At 41.9% G+C, this 21,271-nt stretch overlaps 1 protein-coding gene across 6 annotated transcripts in view; it reads right to left on the reverse strand.

The window, feature by feature from the left end:
* The window catches only part of LOC115221734 (copine-3-like), a 59,587-nt gene that overhangs the window by 14,707 nt on the left and 23,609 nt on the right, over window positions 1–21,271 (reverse strand). For all 6 annotated transcript variants that reach the window (XM_029791946.2, XM_036510944.1, XM_036510947.1 and 3 more), the window contains exons 4-13: window positions 18,287–18,361; window positions 16,809–16,883; window positions 15,400–15,480; window positions 14,946–15,035; window positions 11,940–12,035; window positions 10,302–10,388; window positions 8,747–8,806; window positions 7,309–7,442; window positions 5,713–5,819; window positions 3,114–3,256 (exon numbers count right to left, since the gene is read on the reverse strand). In XM_029791946.2, coding sequence (XP_029647806.1) covers window positions 3,114–3,256; window positions 5,713–5,819; window positions 7,309–7,442; window positions 8,747–8,806; window positions 10,302–10,388; window positions 11,940–12,035; window positions 14,946–15,035; window positions 15,400–15,480; window positions 16,809–16,883; window positions 18,287–18,361 — 948 coding nt within the window. The remainder of the gene's footprint in view (window positions 1–3,113; window positions 3,257–5,712; window positions 5,820–7,308; window positions 7,443–8,746; window positions 8,807–10,301; window positions 10,389–11,939; window positions 12,036–14,945; window positions 15,036–15,399; window positions 15,481–16,808; window positions 16,884–18,286; window positions 18,362–21,271) is intronic.

Raw genomic sequence — 21,271 nt, forward strand, 5'->3', positions numbered from 1 at the left:
CACCTAAAGCTCCACGAGGCTCCGGCAGGGGATGGTGGTGATCCCTGCTGTACTCTTTCACCACAACTTTCTCTCACTCTTACTTCCTGTTTCTGTTGTACTTGCGGTCATAGGATCGCGGTTTCGATTCCCAGACCGGGTGTTGTGAGTGTTTATTGAGCGAAAACACCTAAAGGTTCACGAGGCTCCGGCAGGGGATGGTGGTGATCCCTGCTGTACTCTTTCACCACAACTTTCTTACTCTTACTTCCTGTTTCTGTTGTACCTGTATCTCAAAGGGCCGGCCTTGTCACACTCTGTGTCACGCTGAATATCCCCGAGAACTACGTTAAGGGTACACGTGTCTGTGGAGTGCTCAGCCACTTACACATTAATTTCACGAGCAGGCTGTTCCGTTGATTCAGATCAACCGGAACCCTCGTCGTCGTAACCGACGGAGTGCTTCCACCACAGATGAAAAAAAATTTTTAATATTTATATATGGAAAGATGGTGAGCTAGCTGAACTGTTTGCACACTGGGAAAAATTCTTAGTAGCATTTCGTCTGACATTACATTCTGAGTTCAAATCCTGCTGAGGTCAACTTTGAGTTTCGTCCTTGCGGGATAAATAAAATAAGTAGCAGTTGAGCACTGGGGTTGATATAATCAACTTGACCACTCCCCAAAATTGCTGGCCTTGTGCCAAAATTTGAATTCAATGTTTATATATAGGGGCAGGCATGACTGTGGGGTTGGGAAGTTTGTTTATCAAAATTGAACTCATGACCTTACAATTGTGAGCTGAATACCCTAACCACAAAGCCATATGCCTTCACATTTTTATCATTACTGTTATTATATTAGGTATGTAATAACTTATTGCTTCTGTTATCTATAAAAGTGGCTCTACAAACAAACAAAGGGAGCTGCCAAGCAGTCTGTTGATCTGCCAGAAATAGGAAGTATTGAAAAGAAGGAAACAGGCGTAGGAGTGGCTGTGTGGTAACTCTTACTCTTTTACTTGTTTCAGTCATTTGACTGCGGCCATGCTGGAGCACCGCCTTCAGTCAAGCAAATCGACCCCGGGACTTATTCTTTGTAAGCCCAGTACTTATTCTATCGGTCTCTTTTGCCGAACCGCTAAGTTACGGGGATGCAAACACACCAGCATCGGTTGTCAAGCAATGCCAGGGGGACAAACACAGACACACACACATACATACATACATACATATATATATACATATATACGACAGGCTTCTTTCAGTTTCCGTCTACCAAATCCACTCACAAGGCATTGGTCGGCCCGGGGCTATAGCAGAAGACACATGCCCAAGATGCCACGCAGTGGGACTGAACCCGGAACCATGTGGTTGGTTAGCAAGCTACTTACCACACAGCCACTCCTGCGCATAGCTTTTTGTTGTAAAAATTTTTGTCGTAAAAAATTTTTTGTAAAGAAACTTTGTATTCGAGGGGTTATTGGTCGGAGGGTGCCAGTGCCCCTCCCATTTTTGTTCATCATTATCATCCTCATCTCATTAATGTTTTTGTCCAGCCTGAAGCTACTCATCTATGTACTGCCCTCATGGCAAATTCTAATGAAATAAAGTAGCTTGCTTACCAACCACATGGTTCCGGGTTCAGTCCCACTGCATGGCACCTTGGGCAAGTGTCTTCTGCTATAACCTCAGGCCGACCAAAGCCTTGTGAGTGGATTTGGTAGACGGAAACTGAAAGAAGCCCGTCATATATATGTATGTATGTATATATATATGTGTATGTGTGTGTGTGTGTTTGTGTGTCTGTGTTTGTCCTCCCAACATCGCTTGACAACCGATGCTGGTGTGTTTACGTCTCCGTAACTTAGCGGTTCGGCAAAAGAGACCGATAGAATAAGTACTAGGCTTACAAAAGAATAAGTCCTGGGGTCGATTTGCTCCACTAAAGGCGGTGCTCCAGCATGGCCACAGTCAAATGACTGAAACAAGTAAAAGATAAAGATTACATAATGTGGTCTTGAGTGCACTGTGACAGGAAAAATAGATGGGATGGTCACAGCTGGAATGACATTGGTATAAATGCACTCAATTAGTGGTGGTGTGAGACTAAGCAGCTGCAACAGCGACGTCAGTGGAGGTGCAATGGCTCAGTGGTTAGGGCAGCGGACTCATGGTCGTCAGAACATGGTTTCAATTCCCAGGCCGGGCATTGTGAGTTTTTATTAAGCAATAACACCTAAGCTCCACGAAGCTCCAGCGGGGCAGGGTGAACCCCGCTGTAATTTCTCACCACAACTTTCTCTCACTCTTTCTTCCTACTTCTGCCACAAAGCAGAGGAACCATGGTGTAACCCACTATGGTGTGGTAAAACTTTCAGACCCTAGTCTAGATTGTGAATCCTTTGTACCCCAGGATGGTTCAGCTCTCCACCCGTTAAAAAGCCACCGTTTACGGAATGGGGATAACATCATAGCTTCCGTGCCAGTCTATCGCATGTGGGGTGGGGTGGTACTTCAAGTTGCCACACGCATACTTTGTAGTTTAGAGTAGGCTCGAATTAGAGATTATTCTTTGTGGCTAATGGCATGAGTCCTGATTGGAGGAGGAGGAAGAAGGAGGAGGAGGAAGGAGGAGGAATAAGAGGAGGAGGGAGAAGAAGTGGAGGAATAAGAGGAAGAGGAAGAGGAGAGGAGGAAAAGAGGAGGAAGAAGAAGAAGAGGAAGAGGAGGAAGAAGAAGAAGAAGAGGAAGAGGAGGAAGAAGAAGAAGAAGAAGAGGAAGAGGAGGAAGAAGAAGAGGAAGAGGAGAAGAGGAGGAGAGGAGGAAGAAGAAGAAGAGGAGGAAGAGGAGGAAGAGGAGGAAGAAGAAGAGGAGGAAGAAGAAGAGGAGGAAAGAGGAGGAGGAAGAAGAAGAGGAGGAAGAAGAAGAGGAGGAAAGAAGAGGAGGAAGAAGAAGAGGAGGAAGAAGAAGAGGAGGAAGAAGAAGAGGAGGAGGAAGAGGAGACGACGACGACAGGATGCATCAGTAAATGTTGCTTTAGATTTATTTTTATGTGAACGCATTGTTAGAGCAGGATGGGATTATCTCTGCTTCGGTTCACTTTGTTAGAGTTACAGAACGATCGACTCACGGCGGCTCCTTGGCTTGATTCTGCCTGTTGTGCAGCATGTGCGAAGCGGGCTGTTTGATAAATAATAGGGGCGGCATTGGTTGGTCCGTAAAGTTGAACTTGATGAAGACATGATTGATATGCAGTCAGAACACCGTCAATGCCTTGTGGGAAAGAGAGAGAGAGAGAGAGAGAGAAAACAAAAGGAAAAGGAAGTTTTAGAATAAAATGACATTTTACAAATTTAACAAACCATGAAGTAACTCAAAGATTAACCCTTTAGCATTTAAACCAGCCATATCCGGCCAAAAGTATTCTGCCTGTTTTATGGTCAAACTGGCCAGATCTGGTCTCTCACACCAGCCCTACAATGTCGTTTTAAAAATTAACAGCTACCTCATCAAAATCTCATAGCACCAAGATAATGCCTGATTAGTTTAAGGCAATGTGGATAAAAAAGGATTAATTTTGGCAGAATAATGCGAACACTAAAGGGTTAAACATTTTCAAAAATATAGTTTTCAAAAAATATCATCATTATAGGCATAGGAGTGGCTGTGTGGTAAGTAGCTTGCTTACGAACCACATGGTTCCGGGTTCAGTCCCACTGCGTGGCACCTTGGGCGAGTGTCTTCTACTAAAGCCTCGGGCCGACCAAAGCCTTGTGAGTGGATTTGTAGACGGAAACTGAAAGAAGCCCGTCGTATATATGTATATATATATATGTGTGTGTATATGTTTGTGTGTCTGTGTTTGTCCCCCTAGCATTGCTTGACAACCGATGCTGGTGTGTTTTTGTCCCCGTAACTTAGCGGTTCGGTAAAAGAGAATAAGTACTAGGCTTACAAAGAATAAGTCCTGGGGTCGATTTGCTCGACTAAATGCAGTGCTCCAGTATGGCCACAGTCAAATGACTGAAACAAGTAAAAGAGTATCATCATTATTCTTTTATTTGTTTCAGTCATTTGACTGTGACCATGCTGGAGCACCACCTTTAGGCGTTTTCCTCAAACAAGTTGACCCCAAGACTTATTCTTCATAAGCATAGTACTTATTCTATCGGTGTTTTTTGCCAAACTGCCAAGTTATGGGAATGTAAACACACCAACATCGGTTGTCAAGTGATGGTGGGAGGGACAAATACAGACACACAAACATATACATATATAGGGTGTGATGGGTAAATTATCGCCATTTCATATTTTTAATTTTGTGCATGAGCATTGTTTGTTTTTGATTTTGTTGATTACACAGCATAGTAGGGTCAGTTGGGTACTGTCTGTGAGAAAAACAGCATCATGAAGCAATTCACTCTGCCAAAAATTTGGAAATGACATGCTGTATTGTTTGGCATTTGCACTGGAACATTTCAGAGTGTTTGGGTGTCAATCTGAGGACAGTGCATGTACCAAGAGTGATAAAAATCAAACATCCAGTCAACATTATGGTGTTTGGAGTGATCACTAGTGATGGTGACGTTATGCCCCCATTCATCTTCCCACATGGCCTCAGACTCAATACGGAGGCCTATATCAAGTGCTTGGAGGAGGTTGTGCTGCTCTGGGTGAAAAGGTTGGCTGCTGGAAGACTTTATGTCCTGTAACAGGACTCTGCACATAACACCTATCATCATCTTCATCATCATCGTTTAACGTCCATCTTCCATGGGTAGGATGGTTGACAGGAGTTGGCCAGGTAGAAAATGACCTCAGGTTACTGTGTCTGTTTTGGCAGAGTTTTTACGGCTAGATGCCCTTCCTAACACCAACCACTTGGCAGAGTGGACTTGGTACTTGTCATGTGGCACTAGCACAGGTGAGGTCAGTTTTGGCATGATTTTCATAGCTGGATGCCCTTCCTAACACCAACCACTTGGCAGAGTGGACTTGGTACTTATCATGTGGCACTAGCACAGGTGAGGTCAGTTTTGGCATGATTTTCATAGCTGGATGCCCTTCCAAATGCCAACCACTTTACAGTGTGGACTGGATGCTTTTTACGTGGTACCAGCACTGGTAGGGTCACCAAGTAATTCACATGACAAGGAATTTTATGAGGAGCAGGGGCATTTGAGGAGTGAACCTGTATCAGCTGATAAAAGGTTAGAGTTAATATATGTACACATACAACTAATTGATTACAAAGCTATCAATATAGCTTTGACATACTGTAGGGATCTATTTTTAAGTTACAGTAGAGATAGGCATAGGAGTGGCTGTGTGGTAAGTAGCTTGTTTACCAAGCACATGATTCCGGGTTCAGTCCCACTGTGTGGCACCTTGGGCAGGTGTCTTCTACTAAAGCCTCGGGTCGACCAAAGCCTTGTGAGTGGATTTGGTAGACAGAACCTGAAAGAACCCATCGTATATATGTATATATATATATATATATGTGTGTGTATATGTTTGTGTGTCTGTGTTTGTCCCCCCAACATTGCTTGACAACCAATGCTGGTGTGTTTACGTCCCTGTAACTTAGCGGTTCAGCAAAAGAGACCAATAGAATAAGCACTAGGTTTACAAAGAATAAGTCCCGGGGTCGATTTGCTCGATTAAAGGCGGTGCTCCAGCATGGCCACAGTCAAATAACTGAAACAAGTAAAAGAGAGAGTACAGCTTACCTGCACAGTGAGGATTTTGCATATTAAAATTCAAAGGAAATTCGTGAGAGACCTGCATCACAGGTGGAATCCTCGCTCCAAATCCAAAAGCAGGAAATAATTTGTCACTAAAAAGAACAATTTAGGAATATGTATAAGTAAATTTTCACCATTGAAGAGGTGTATTAGCCATTTAAAAACACACATAAACAATCATATTCCCTGAGCCTTAGACCCCATGGTTGCAAAGCAAGTTTCTTAACCACGAAACCATGCCTTTGCCAATAAGTTTTGGCTATCGAGGATCGAATCCACATTATGCCTACATGAAGCCACTGCATATATCATCATCATCATTGTTTAACGTCCGTTCTCCATGCTAGCATGGGTTGGACGGTTCGACCGGGGATCTGGGAAGCCAGAAGGCTGCACCAGGCTCCAGTCTTATCTGGCAGTGTTTCTACAGCTGGATGCCCTTCTTAACGCCAACCACTCCGTGAGTGTAGTGGGTGCTTTTTATATGCCACCTGCACAGGTGCCAGGCGAGGCTGGCAACGGCCACAGTCGGATTGGTGTATTTTACGTGCCACCGGCACGGAAGCCAGTCGAGGCGGCACTGGCATCGGCCACGATTCAGATGGTGCTTTTACGTGCCACCGGCACAGAAGCCAGTCGAGGCGGCACTGGCATCAGCCACGATTACATATATATATATATATATACACACAGTAAGTTAGGGGTAACATGTATGTATGTATGTAACTGTGTGGTAAGTAGCTCGCTTACATCTGTTGGCAACAGAGATTTTTTCTCTTCAAGTGAGTGTAAGGTAGATTGTGTGATACATGTGAATGATGCATGATATTGCATATTAGCAGGACACATGTGGACTGTATAAGTAACATGTGAGTAGACTTGAAAGAAGTGTAGTGAGTATGTAGTGAGTATATTCCATTAGATGTATAATGTCAACGTGCATTATCAACTGAACACTGACAACCTGAGAGAAAAAAAATATGGTGGAAGCACTCCGTCGGTTACGACGACAAGGATTCCGGTTGATCCGATCAACGGAACAGCCTGCTCGTGAAATTAACGTGTAAGTGGCACTCCACAGACACGTGTACCCTTAACGTAGTTCTCGGGGATATTCAGCGTGACAAAGAGTGACAAGGCCGGCCCTTTGAAATACAAGGTACAACAGAAACAGGAAGTAAGAGTGAAAGAAAGTTGTGGTGAAAGAGTACAGCAGGGATCACCACCATCCCCTGCCGGAGCCTCGTGGAGCTTTAGGCGTTTTCGCTCAATAAACACTCACAACGCCCGGTCTGGGAATCGAAACCGCGATTCTACGACCGTGAGTCCACTGCCCTAACCACTGGGCCATTGCACCTCCACTAGTACAGATATATGATGTGTATGACCAATGATAGGCCAAGTATCAATGAAAAGAAGGACCACAGAGGGCCAGTGGAAAGTAAGGTAAAAACTGATCTCAAGATGCTGAACCTTTCAAAATAGATGATAAGGGGTCACGGCAAGCGGCAAAACACTGAGTCGAAAAAGGTCTGTTAGGCCAATGCCAACATGAAAAAACAGATGTGAAATGGTACTTACGAGTCATAGTCCTGACAAATGTTGCCCACAGCTCGAATAGCCTGCATATAATGGTTTGGTCGATAGGGATCTATGTAATGCAAAGAGGACGGCTGCCTGGGGTCTCCATTGGAACCTGTAAAGTCTATGGCAACCTAAATAAAGGAAACAAGATAGTTAATATATAGTGAGAATTTACAAAAAAAAAAAAACAAAGGATGAAGATGTATGTGTAAACAACAAACAGATGTATTAGTTTAACGTTCAGGAAGTGAGAAAGTCTTTTATGTTAAAAGCACCATCCGTTCGTGGCCGTTGCCAGCCTCGCCTGGCCCCCATGCCGGTGGCACGTAAAAAGCACCCACTACACTCATGGAGTGGTTGGCATTAGGAAGGGCATCCAGCCGTAGAAACATTGCCAGATCAAACTGGGCCTGGTGCAGCCTTCTGGCTTCCCAGACCCCAGTTGAACCATCCAACCCATGCTAGCATGGAAAGCGGACGCTAAACGGTGATGATGATGATGATGTGGTACGATAGGTAAATTGTCGCCATTTTATATTTTCAATTTTGCACATGCACATTGCTTGTTTTTTTATTTTGTCAGCTACACAGTATAGTAGGGTCAGTTGGGCACCATCTGTGAAAAACACAGCACCATGATGCAATTCACTCTACCAGAAATTTAGAAATGACATACTGTACTACTTGGCATTCATACGGGAAGTTCCAGTATGAACATTTCAGTGTTTGGGTGTCAATCGCAGGACAGTGCAGAGAACTTGGAAAGAGTTAGGTGAGTTTAATGGTGATTACAAAGGTACGACAGCTCGGAAAACTCACTCTGATAGTTCCATTAATAAAAGAACAACTGATTTTGTTGGTGAGATCCAGGCCATGATTGACAATGATTCCTCCAAGTCAATCAGGTCCATTGCCAGAGACATGGGAGTGTCTGAGTATTTCATCAGGCAGGTAGTGCATGAAGACATTCAGTATTCCTCATACAAGATGAGAACGGACCAATTTTTTATCCCAAACCATCAAGAACAAGAGGAAAGACTGCACTGCAAACCTTTTGAACAAACTCAAGCATCCACTAGACAAGAAAAATTTCAGCCAGGATCAGATGGTGACCACACAGAATGACCATTGGCTTGCCGTGTCCCCAAAACATGTACTAAGAGTGATAAAAATCAAACATCCAGTCAACATCATGGTGTTTGGAGTGATCACTAGTGATGGCGAAATTATGCCTCCATTCATCTTTTCTGGTGTGTACTTATTTCACTGACACTGGAAGAATAATATCAGTCGACTGTTTTGGAATTGGGCCCAGAATATAAAGGAAGACATTTTCTCTGGCAACTCTACTAATTCTGCCATTTACAGCCCCAACAGACTTTTGTATTAATAACAATAATAATTGCAACAATAATACAGCCACATAATTACTTACTGTGAAGTTGATCTGCATGCCGCCAAAGACGTATTCAAGAAATGTATGAAGTTCTGTAACCTGGAAAATTGAATTTTTTTTTATTTAAAGAAATGAAAAACCTAAATATGTGAATAAATTAATTTTTAATATGATTAATAAGAATAATTAATACCGTAAATCCTCGAGTATAATCAGCATTTTTTTCCCCCAAATTTAAAGGTCAAAATCCCTAGTGCGTACTATATACAAGGTGAAAAATGAAAAATATTTTCTAAGCAATGTCTGAGTCTCTATTTGCTGTCTGGCAATGTTTATTCAGACGCATTTTGTGATGTCGGGCACGAAAATACCTTAAGCTAAGCCTGAAAGCAATGAAGTCATAAAAGAATCATCCATAACTTGCAGTAAGCAACAATTATTAAACGTTATTACTGTTATTCCTTTATTTTCTGCAAACAAAATGCACAAAAAAGCTACACGTTTGCATTATGTTATATATACAATAATAATAAAGGACGTTAATGTTTACATTTTTACAAACCAAGGACGTTATATAAGACCTCCTTGACTCAAGTTAGAGAAGGGGTGCGTATTATACACAATATCCCCTGTATATTATACTCAAGGGCGGACTATACTCGAGGATTTATGGTACATAAAGTAAAAAGATAAACCTTCTGTCATTCAATATTTACTTTTCGTTTGTCTTTTGTTAGATTGCTTGTTTGCAATGCATCAATCAGTTCATTAAAAACCTGTTTCAAAATAAACGGTTTTTCAAAATTCTTAAAGTGACTGCAACCAAGATGCATTTTACTGCACCGTACCAGTCCCACATTAGGCCTGATAGGTCCTCAATTTCATGTTTGTGTGTCTCTAATGCCAATAATCTCATTGTAGCTGAGTGATCTTTATCCTCAACTAGCAGTATCGCCCGGCGTTGCTCGGGTTTGTAAGGGAAATAACTATAAAGCATTTTTAGAGAGTTATAGCCAAAAAATAGCAAAAACATGGGAAAAAAATTATGGTAAATTTTTTTTTGAGAGTTAAAAAGGTCGAGTTGCGTCCCCTAGACCATCTGTGGTTTGTGTTTCTGATTGTCGACCCCATGTCGAATTTATTGATCTTTTTCAGAACTGGGGGAACTTTTCAAAATTTTCGCTGCGTTAGTTTTGAATTATGACATTGGGCTATGTGTGTGTCAAGTTTCATCAGAATCGGTTGAAAGCCGTGGTCAGGGTGAGGGTACAACCTAACAGACACACAGACACGCACACAGACAAACTGCCGTTTATATAGAGAGAGATTATCATCCAGAAGTCTCAAAAACATAACAGCCAATATGGAATGGTGTTCAGCAAGATATCAGTGGCCAGCCAAGACTACACTGCATTTTTTTTTTTTGTTAACTTAATTCAGAGGAGGAAGTTTGGTGCAGTGTTGAGAGTAAACCAAATACTTTAAATTAATCTCATATCTGATCTTACAAGGCCTTGTTTTATGAGATTAAATAATATAATTTGAATGGCATCCCTTTACAGCTTTTACATTTAAAAGAAAAAAAAAGAATTACCTTCATTGATCTGAGAACAAGTCTTCCAGAATCTTTGTAACCTTTCTTCTTTTTGGCTTTCTTTTCATTTACTAAAGGCCAGACAATCTTGAAATATAAAAGCAAAAAGAAAAAAATCATAGCATTTTCTGAGCTCTAAGCTTCTAACAGCAACACACTGTAATAACAGTTACTTCATATGTATTTATATATTATCATTGTGAATATTGTAGTGTAACAATTTCTATATCTGATGGCAGTAAATCTTCGGATGGAACCAAGGAAACTATATTACCAGTGGTGCTTTCAAACTGTTGATAGTGGAGACACATGGCCTAGTGGTTAGAGCAGCGGACTCGCGGTCAAGGGATCGCGAGTTCGAATCTCAGACCGGGCGATGTGTGTGTTTATGAGCAAAACACCTAAGCTCCACACGGCTCCGGCAGAAGGTAATGGCGAAACTTCTGCTGACTCTTTCGCCACAACTTTCTCTCACTCTTTCCTCCTGCATCTTGCAGCTTACTTGTGATGGACCGGCGTCCCATCCAGGTGGGGAACCTATACGCCAAGAAACTGGGAAACCGACCCTTATGAGCCAGGCATGGCTCAAGAAGGAACAAACAACAACAACAAACTGGTACAACAAGGATAGGTACAACAGAGGCAAAGTCGACCTCGGCGGAATTTGAACTCAGAACATAGAGGCAGACGAAATACTGCTAAGTATTTCACCTGGCGTGCTAACGCTTCTGCCAGCTTGCCATCTTTGTTATACCTCAGTAAGAAATGAATAAGAAGAGCACAGAAAACTCTGTTACAGCTTAGTTTTGCTTGACCCATTCAAGCAAGGAAGAGTAGACATTTAAATGGCAAGAAATACCTACCTTAAGTTTTTTACTATGGTCTCCTTGACATCTTCACCAATGTTTTTAAATGAGGTGGCTCAGAATGCACAGAGACAGTAAAGATACTGCAAGGCATCCTGTATGATGCTCTAACAATTTCACCAATCCGCTGTCTTCGATTGGTACATTTTTTATTGACCCCCAAAAGGAGAAAAGGCAAAGGTGGCTGCAGTCGAATTTGAACTCAGACTGTAGAGAGTTAGAGCACATTATTCTATCCAATCTGTGCATCTCTGATCATGAGCAGGAGCAGTGGGGGAGCATCATAGCCATATGTTCAGAGGGATTCTTTGGGGTTTGAATAAATGTAACAAAAGCAAAGTTTGAAGGAAATATTAGCTGATTTTTCATGCTTTTTAGGGGTAAACAAACAGGAAATAACAGTTGCTGCCCAGGGACAAAAATCATGTTACACAGTGTAATTAAATGAAATACAGGTACCTGTACATAAGTGTAAATTAGTAAGGGTTATAAGAAGTTCCAGACCATAAGAGTCTGGAAAGTAGTTGTTGTACCTGTAAATGTAAAACCGCTTTCTCTCTCTCTCTCTCGCTCTCACTCACTCACTCTCTCTCTCTCACTCACTCACTCACTCACTCACTCGCTCTCTCTCACTCACTTACTCTCTCTCTCTCACTCACTCATTCTCGCTCTCTCTCTCTCACTCTCCCTCTCTCTCTCACTCTCTCTCAGCAAAATCTGTCATTCCATATCAGTGAAACTGGTAGTCGCAGAAACAAACTAACAAACTTACCGCTTTCGTTGTTGCACCCATCATGGTTTCTATGGTAGTACATGTGGAGCCAATAAAGTCCTTGGTGCCATCATTATTCCAGTCATAGCAGTCAATCTGTGAATCAAAACAGTAAGAATATACATAATCATACCTGACATCACACACCTGATGCATCAATATCTTTCCTCTATCCCAATATACTCTGATATTTTCAACTGCAGCGTGGAAGGTGTTTGTAAGCCATTTAAGAAACACACAAAAGCCGTTCGATTCACTTCAACATTTAAGTTTAATTTGTCAAAATATTTTCGTCGCTTTAGACCGCGACCTGTTCACTGACAGCGGATTTTTGTCAATGAACAGGTCGCGGATTTTAGCGACGGAAATATTTTGACAAATTAAACTGAAATGTTGAGTGAATCGAACGGTTTGTGTGTTTCTTAAATGGCTTACAAACACCTTCCATGCTGCAATTGTTTTCGTTCCAGCACATGATCTCAGATCAAATCACTTGCTATGCGAGTACATCTCCGTAATTCTGATATTTTCCCTCTCACATAAAAAGTATCGGTTCAGAATATCAATATTCTCATCTCCTAAGGTGGCAAACTGGCAGACTTATTAGTACTCTGAGCAAAATGTTTAGTGGCATTTCATCCATCTCTACATTCCAAATATTGGGTTGTCCGGAAAGTTCGTGCCGATTTTTAAAAGAAAGAAAAAGGTCGATAAATTCTTGCCATTACATTTTCAATCAACCAAATATGAACCATTTTATTGCACAATGCGTCTCCATCTTTCCTTTAACTTGAAAATACCCTCTTCCCAGAATCAAGGTGGTTTCATGGCAAAGAATTCATCAAGGTATCTTTTTACGTCATCCAAGGAATTGAAATTTTTACCATTAAGACTATTCTGCAGAGACCTTGAATAAGTGGACATCTGAAGGAGCAATATCTGGTGAATATGGAGGGTGGGGTAACACATCCTAGCCGAGCTGCAGCAATTTTTGTCTGGTTCCCAAGGCATCAAGTGCCGAAAATGAACTTTCTTATCTTCCATTTTAAAGGGTTACAGAATTAACACAGGTTATAGGAACATAAACCTTCTTCCACGAAAAGATAGCTTAAACAGTGTTCTAAATGGGGGTGTAGTCAAATCCTATTTTATAGACTCAGCCATGTTCTAAAATAAGTCGAAAGGTAAGCTACTATAAATCGGTACAAACTTTCCGGACAACCCAATACAAATTCCACCAAGGTCAACTTTATCTTTCATCCTTTCAGGGTTGATCAAACAAGTACCAGCTAAATACTGGGGTCAATGTAATCGACTTACACCTCCCCCAAAATTGCTGGCCTTGTGTCAAAATTTGAAACTTATACTCTCATCTCCTCACAGCAATATGAACCACAAACTTAATCAAATTTACGAAGGCCAATGAAAACTTTAAAAGACAGGTAACCCAGTGGTTAGAGTGTTGTTGCACTCACAATCGTAAGACTGTGGTTTTAATTCTTGGACCAGGTGGAGCAGTATGGTCTTGAACAAGACACTTCATTTCATGTTGCTTCAGTCCATTCCACTGTAAATGATCTTCAGTAAAAGCTGGAAAGGTAATACTGTGATGGACCAGTACCCCATCCCAGGGAGCTGTGTGTTGTAATCTCAGTCATTTATAAGACAGACAAACCAGATTAAGATCCAGCTTTATTAGCTCTAGGCCTCATGACAAGCCTAAATCTAAGTCTATCCAATTTTAATTTCTTTAGACTCTAATTTTTCGAAATAAAATTCGATGACTGGCATCCGTGCTAGTGGAGCGCTAAGAGCACCATCCAAGCATGATCGTTGCCAGAGCAACAAACTGGCTTCCATGCCAGTGGTACATAAAAAGCACCATTTGATCATGATTGTTACCAGCGTCATTGTTTGCCATTGCCATTGTTACCAACGAGGTTGTTGCCAGTGCCGTTAGACTGGTTCCTGTGCAGGTGGCACATACAAAACACCGTTTGAGCATGGCCGTTGCCAGTACCACCTGACTGGCCCCCGTGCCAGTGTCATGCAAAAGCACCCACTGCAGTCTCAGAGTGGTTGGCATTAGGAAGGGCATCCAGCTATAGAAACTCTGCCAGATCAGCCATCTGGTTCGCCAGTCCTCAGTCAAATCATCCAACCCATGCTTGCATGGAAAGCGGACATTAAACAATGATGATGATGATGATGTTATACACTATTACATCAGCCAATATCATTTGATGTCCTGTGAGATACATTCTTATTACCTTTAATATTCTCGTGGTAACTCCATCATCTGCCTTCAATATAATGAGTAAAAAAAAAAAACATGATGGGGATAGCATCTTGACATGTCTTGAGATGTTGCACAACCTTTGTAAGCAAAAGGATTATTCATATTGTACTGTTTATTTCCAGTTCTCTGCGTCCAGATTGTTTGCCGTTTGACAGACTGGGAGGTTGTTATACCAATTTCTTTACTACCCACAAGGGGCTAAACACAGAGAGGACAAACAAGGACAGACAAACGGATTAAGTCAATTATATCGACACCAGTGTGTAACTGGTACTTAATTTATCGACCCCAAAAGGATGAAAGGCAAAGTCGATCTCGGCGGAATTTGAACTCAGAATGTAGCGGCAGACGAAATACTTATTTCTTTACTACCCACAAGGGGCTAAACACAGAGGGGACAAACAAGGATAGACAAACAGATTAAGTCAATTATATCGACTCCAGTGTGTAACTGGTACTTAATTTATCGACTCCAAAAGGATGAAAGGCAAAGTCGACCTCGGCGGAATTTGAATCAGAACATAGCGGCAGACGAAATACTGCTAAGCATTTCGCCCGGCGTGCTAACAATTCTGCCAGCTCGCCACCTTTGTTATACCTCAGTAAGAAATGAATAAGAAGGGCACAGAAAACTCTGCTACAACTTAGTCTTGCTTGACCCATACAAGCAATGAAGAGTAGACATTTAAATGGCAAGAAATACCTACCTTAAGTTTTTTACTATGGTCTCCTTGACATAAAGTGTGCATAGGTTTTTCAAAAGCCTGCCATCTTGGGTTTAGATTGTTCTTAATTACCTGCAATAAAAACAAAGCACCGGAGCTTTAGCATCATTACCAGCTTCAATGATTGTCATCCTCACATATACTCACAAATATACATATACATACATATATTTTGTACATATACACACATAAAACTGTCACAGTAGGGGAAAAAAAACCTCTTACAGAAAGGGCCATACCAGGGGAAGAGATAGAAGCTACCAGGTTATCTGCATCTTGAAATACAGGAAGATGTTATTGCAGATAACACAGGCAGAGGTGGGATACAAACAATCATGATCTCTGTTGTTTTACTTCAGCATAGAATTAATAAAAATGCAAAAAAAAAAAGCAAACCAATTTTACATTAGACAATACGAAAGTGTGTGAACCTCACCTCAGTTCTGTGAATAAGTTCCCAATTGTCCCTGTGAGTTCGGAATATTTCAAGAAATGGATCAGATTTTCCAAAGAAATCCTGTAAATCAATAAACCAAACCAAATGTCAAACAAAAAGAAACAAAGATAACAATAAAAAAAGTCTGTTAAATAAACAAATACCAGAAATGGTAAAGAACTAAAGTTAAACCCTTAGAGTATTTAGATTTGTCCCTCTAGTTTATGTTGAGATGTACCCTAGACTATATTATCCAATGTGTCCTTTTTTAGATAGTAAGGTATGGAATAAGGGAGATTTGGCTGTTGTTTCAAGCATGTCAAATAACATGTGGACACTCCCCTCATTGGCTCCATTATTTACCAGTCCTATATCATGGCTGATTCAGTCTGTTGTATTTCTCTGTTGTAAATAATATAGAATGAATAATGTTATTCATAGATATGTAATGCCAAATCAAAGTAATCTAAACATGACCTTCCAGGCCTTCCAACCTTTACTATCCTGTTGGAACTACATAATTCAATTTGTCTTTGCTTTCTTAAGGCTGTGGTTTTAAGGGTGTGATTTGAGGGATATTTGGATGGTATGGTATTTCTGGTAGGTCTGGAAGTATTTTTAAGAGTCAGTGTTCAGCTTTGACTTCTGGGTGTTAAGTTTTTGAGAGATATAAATTCCTCAGGATTAGACATACAGATAGCATCTCCGAGAGTAGAACATCAAAGCACTTATTGAAACAAACACAGTACTTGATTGGTACTCAGTTTGTTGACTCCATGAAAATGATTCAATGTAAAAGTGAGTCCAACTAGATTTCAACTCAGAACAAGAACGAGATATAAACACAATGTCAACAATTTTAATGGAGATGGTGAACTGTGAGGAGAGTAGTTGTTCTAGTAAAGATGATGGTCAGAGTGAAGGGAGGAGTTTAGGAGGAGGGGAAGGACAGGAGGAGGAGGATTTTAAGGAAGTGGAGGGGAATTAAGGGGGAAGATGGATGTAGCAGGGGAAGAGAAGGGAGGAGAAAGTGTGGGTGGGTGTAGCAAGGAAGGAAGAGTGAAAGAGGAGGAAGGGAGAGGGGAAAGAAGGGTTGCGAGGAGGGGGTGGAGTGGAGGAGGGAGGGGAGGGGAGGGAGGGAGGGAGGAGGGAGGGGAGGAGGAAGAGAGAAGTGAAAGAGAGGAGAGAGGGAGAAAGGGAGAAGGAAGAGAGGGGAGGAGGGAGGGAGGGGAGGAGGAAGAGAGGAGAGGAGGGAGAAAGGGGAGGAGGGAGGTAGGGGAGGAGGAAGAGAGGAGAGGAGGGAGAAAGGGGAGGAGGGAGGCAGGGGAGGAGGAAGAGAGGAGAGGAGGAAGGGAAGGAGGGGAGGAGGAAACAATGTAGGAGGGAGGAGGGGAATTGGACCCACTTACCTTTTTATCAAGATCTTCAGCAGCAAATAAGAATTCTACCAATTCCTTGGCATTTGAAACTTCATCAGCAGTTATCTAAGACACAAAGCAAAGAGAGAGAGAGAAAGAGAGAGAGAGAGTTAATTAGTTAGTGATAGAGGAGAAGTTAGAGTAGAAAAGAGGAAGAAAAAGTAAAAACAGAACAGATAATGAGAGAGGTGAGAAAAACAAGAGAGAAAAGAAAGAGCAAGCCAGATATAGGTGGGAGAAATAACTGCATGTATTCCAGATTTTAAATTAGGTACGCTATCTCCCTACAAGTTACAAGTGACTAGAAGTGCTGATGTTAAGAAGGGCATCTGGCTGTAAAACTACCTCTAAAAGTCCCATCCTAATTACGTCAGTATGACAAGGCAAACACACGAAAAGAGGATCCCAGCTTAGTGTTGCTAGCGACTGAATGCCAATCAGTTGAGCTGTTCTTCTCTGGATGCAATCCAGAATATCTGTGTGTATAGCAGCAGCACCATCTCAGATGTGGGAGCAATAGTCCATCGTGGGCCTTGCTTGAACTTTGTAGAACATCAACAGAGATGGGGCCAGCCTTTGAGATGGGGGCAGCCTTTGAGATGTAGTCCTAGCTATGCTAAGGATTTGCTTTGACCAGGAGTGACCCACAGTGACAGTGAAGCCCAGAATTCGGAGCAACTTAGGCTTGGAGATGGTGTATTGTGATGGTGTGGTGTTTTCTTGATATAACCAGTGATTGAGTTTCTTTGCTATTAAAAGAGTCAAGACTGGCATGGTACTACTGAAGGATGTTCTCAAGATCTTCATTTATGGAATCAATGCCGGTTTTGGCATGTGGTGTCTAGATTGCATGTGGATACTCTTTACTCTTTTACTTGTTTCAGTCATTTGACTGCGGCCATGCTGAAGCACCACCTTTAATCGAGCAAATCGACCCCGGGACTTATTCTTTTTGTAAGCCCAGTACTTATTCTATTGGCCTCTTTTGCTGAACTGCTAAGTAATGGGGGACATAAACACACCAGCATCGGTTGTCAAGCAACGTTAGGGGGACAAACACAGAAACACAAACATACACACACGCATATATATATATATATATATATATATATATATATATATATACGACGGGCTTCTTTCAGTTTCCGTCTACCAAATCCACTCACAAGGCTTTGGTCGGCCTGAGGCTATAGTAGAAGACACTTTCCCAAGGTGCCAAGCACTGGGACTGAACCCGGAACCATGTGGTTGGTAAACAAGCTACTTACCACACAGCCACTCCTGTATGGTTGTAATGCATGGTTGGGAAAATCTAGAGAGGAATAAACGGTTATGATCTGTCAAAGAGTAGGCATTTGCAAAATCAAAAAATGCATACATTTTTGCTACAAAATTACAGGAATTTATTTCTTTAGTGTTTCGCTTTACAAGAAGGATTAAAGAATGTTCTAAATGTTCCAAATACTTACAGTTATAGTGCTTTTAGTTGAAGTTGGGGAACCATTTATTAAGAGATGTTTTGTAAATGGACTACAAGATACAATCTGTAACAAAGAAAATAACAAAAAAAAAAAAAAAAACAAACATAAATGAGCAAAATGTTGTGAATTGGAAGAATTACTAAAACAAAGGAAAATTTATTAACAATATTTAGTTTTGGCCCTTTCATCATCATCATCGTCATCATCGTTTAACATCCGTTCTCCATGCTAGCATGGGTTGGACGGTTCGACCGGGGATCTGGGAAGCCAGGAGGCTGCACCAGGCTCCAGTCTGATCTGGCAGTGTTTCTACAGCTGGATGCCCTTCCTAACACCAACCACTCCGTGAGTGTAGTGGGTGCTTTTTACGTGCCACCTGCACAGGTGCCAGGCGAGGCTGGCAACGGCCACGGTCGGATTGGTGTATTTTACGTGCCACCGGCACGGAAGCCAGTCGAGGCGGCGCTGGCATCGGCCACGAGTCGGATAGTGCTTTTTACGTACCACCAGACAAGGGGTCCTGGCTGGTTCAATTCGAATTAAATATAAATCTTCATCATCATCATTGTTCGACCGTGGTCGAGACAATGGAATTTACCATGCTACGCCAGACTTCACGGTCTATCATAGCATTATGGAGGTCCTGTTGCTGGATGCCTGTATCCCTGGAGATTACATCAGAGTAGGAGAGTGTGCACCCTCTGGTATTGCGAGTAGATGGCTTCCAACCTTTTATCCTTCTAAGGTCCAATGAAGGTACCAGTGAAGTACCAAAGTTGATTTGTCATCTGATAGTGCACCCAGTACAGTTGTGATTGTAGTTCAGTACAAGCAAATACCATACTTGGCCTATTTTGCATATTCCATACTTCACAGCCACAGAGAAGTGTGGTGAGAACTATGGTCCAGTACACCTTGATCTTTGTGGAGGCACATGGCCTAGCGGTTAGAGCAGTGGACTCGTGGTCGAGGGATAGCGGGTTTGAATCTCAGACCGGGCGGTGTGTGTGTTTATGAGCGAAATACCTAAGCTCCACGTGGCTCCAGCAGAAAGTAATGGCGAACTTCTGCTGACTCTTTCGCCACAACTTTCTCGCTTTCCTCTTGCATCTTGCAGGTGGAGAACCTATACGCCAAGGAAACCGGCCCTATGAGCCAGACATGGCTCGAGAAGGAACAAACAACAACACCTTGATCTTTGTCCCTTGAGTGATGTCCCTCATATTCCACACATTCTTACAGAGTCTGCTGAATGAAACACTGACATTGGCAAGTCTGGAATTCACTTACTCATCAATGATGACAGTGCAAGAGTATATGCTTCTCTGGCAGGTGAACTTGTCCACGACATTCAATCACTACCTGTTGATGAATACCTTAGATTCAATGTATGCATTACATTGGTCTTCTTTGAACTGATTGTCAGGTCGAAATTATTACAGGTGTTAGAAAACATGTTAACATTGTATTACATACCAGCTTCCGTGGCGATGTTGAGGCACAGTCATTGGCAAACAAAACATCGCAGGTACAGCCATTGACAATTAAGATATCATTAATGTTACCTGATTTTACGAGTACAACGATCCATAAGGCCAGCTGCCCAGTTTCCATGGCACATAAGTGACCAAAAATTACATTTGCCCTGAATGGATTACAGGGATCAAGAGCTGCAATTCTCGAAAGGAGAGGACAAGTCGGACCTTTACTTTTTGACCGGCAGATTTAGAAAAATAATTTTTTGTAACAAAACATTTTCAAACTTCATATACTGGTAGGATCATCATCATCATCGTTTAACGTCTGCTTTCCATGCTAGCATGGGTTGGACGGTTCAACTGGGGTCTGGGAAGCCCGAAGGCTGCACCAGGCCAGTCAGATCTGGCAGTGTTTCTACAGCTGGATGCCCTTCCTAACGCCAACCACTCCGTGAGTGTAGTGGGTGCTTTTTATGTGCCACCGACACAGGTGCCAGACGAGGCTGGCGAACGGCCACGCTCGGATGGTGTTTTTTATGTGCCACCGACACAGGTGCCAGACGAGGCTGGCGAACGGCCATGCTCGGATGGTGTTTTTTTACGTGCCACCGGCACAGGTGCCAGACGAGGCTGGTGAACGGCCACGCTCGGATGGTGTTTTTTTATGTGCCACCGGCACGGAGGCCAGGCGAAGCTGGCACGGCCACGATCGGATGGTGTTTGTTACATGCCCACAGCACAGAGGCCAGTCGATGCAGTACTGGCTACGGCCACGTTCGGATGGTTTTCTTATGTGCCACCGGCACTGGTACCACAAAGATACAAATTCCATTGATGTTCATCGATTTTGATTTGGTTTGATGTGTCATATAAAACATCTTTTACTCTTAGCATCTTTATTCAGCTGAATACACGTCATTGATTGGTTGAAATTACCGCAATACAACTTTAACACGAAATAACCTTGTAAATATAAAGTTTTCTCAAAAAAATGCTAAGAGTAAAAGATGTTTTATATGACACATTCTACCAGTGTCCGAAGTTTGAAAGTGCTTAGTTACAAAAAATTATTTTTTAAATCTGTCAGTCAAAAGGTAAAGATCCAATAAGTCAATTATACCAACCCCAGTAGTTGATTGGTACTTTATTTTATCAATCCCCAAGAGATGAAAGGCAACATTGACCTCGGCAGTATTTGATCTCAGAACATAGAGAGCCAAAAGCAAGGCTGCTAATTACTTTGTCTCAGGTGCTAATTATTTTCCCAGCTCACTACCTTGGTCAATACAGAAATACATACCAAACAAATAAAGTATATAAAGAACTCAGTTAACCCTTTAGTGTTCTGATTATTCTATCAAACATAATGCTTATTGATTCACACTGATTTGAATTATTCATGCATTATCTCATATCTTCAAGATCTTGATGGTGTAATTACCTAACGTAGAATAACATTGTAGGGTAGGTGTGAGAGCCTGGATCTGGTCAGTTT

Source organism: Octopus sinensis, linkage group LG18 (genome assembly GCF_006345805.1).
Source record: "Octopus sinensis linkage group LG18, ASM634580v1, whole genome shotgun sequence".
Classification (NCBI taxonomy): Eukaryota; Metazoa; Mollusca; class Cephalopoda; order Octopoda; family Octopodidae; genus Octopus; species Octopus sinensis.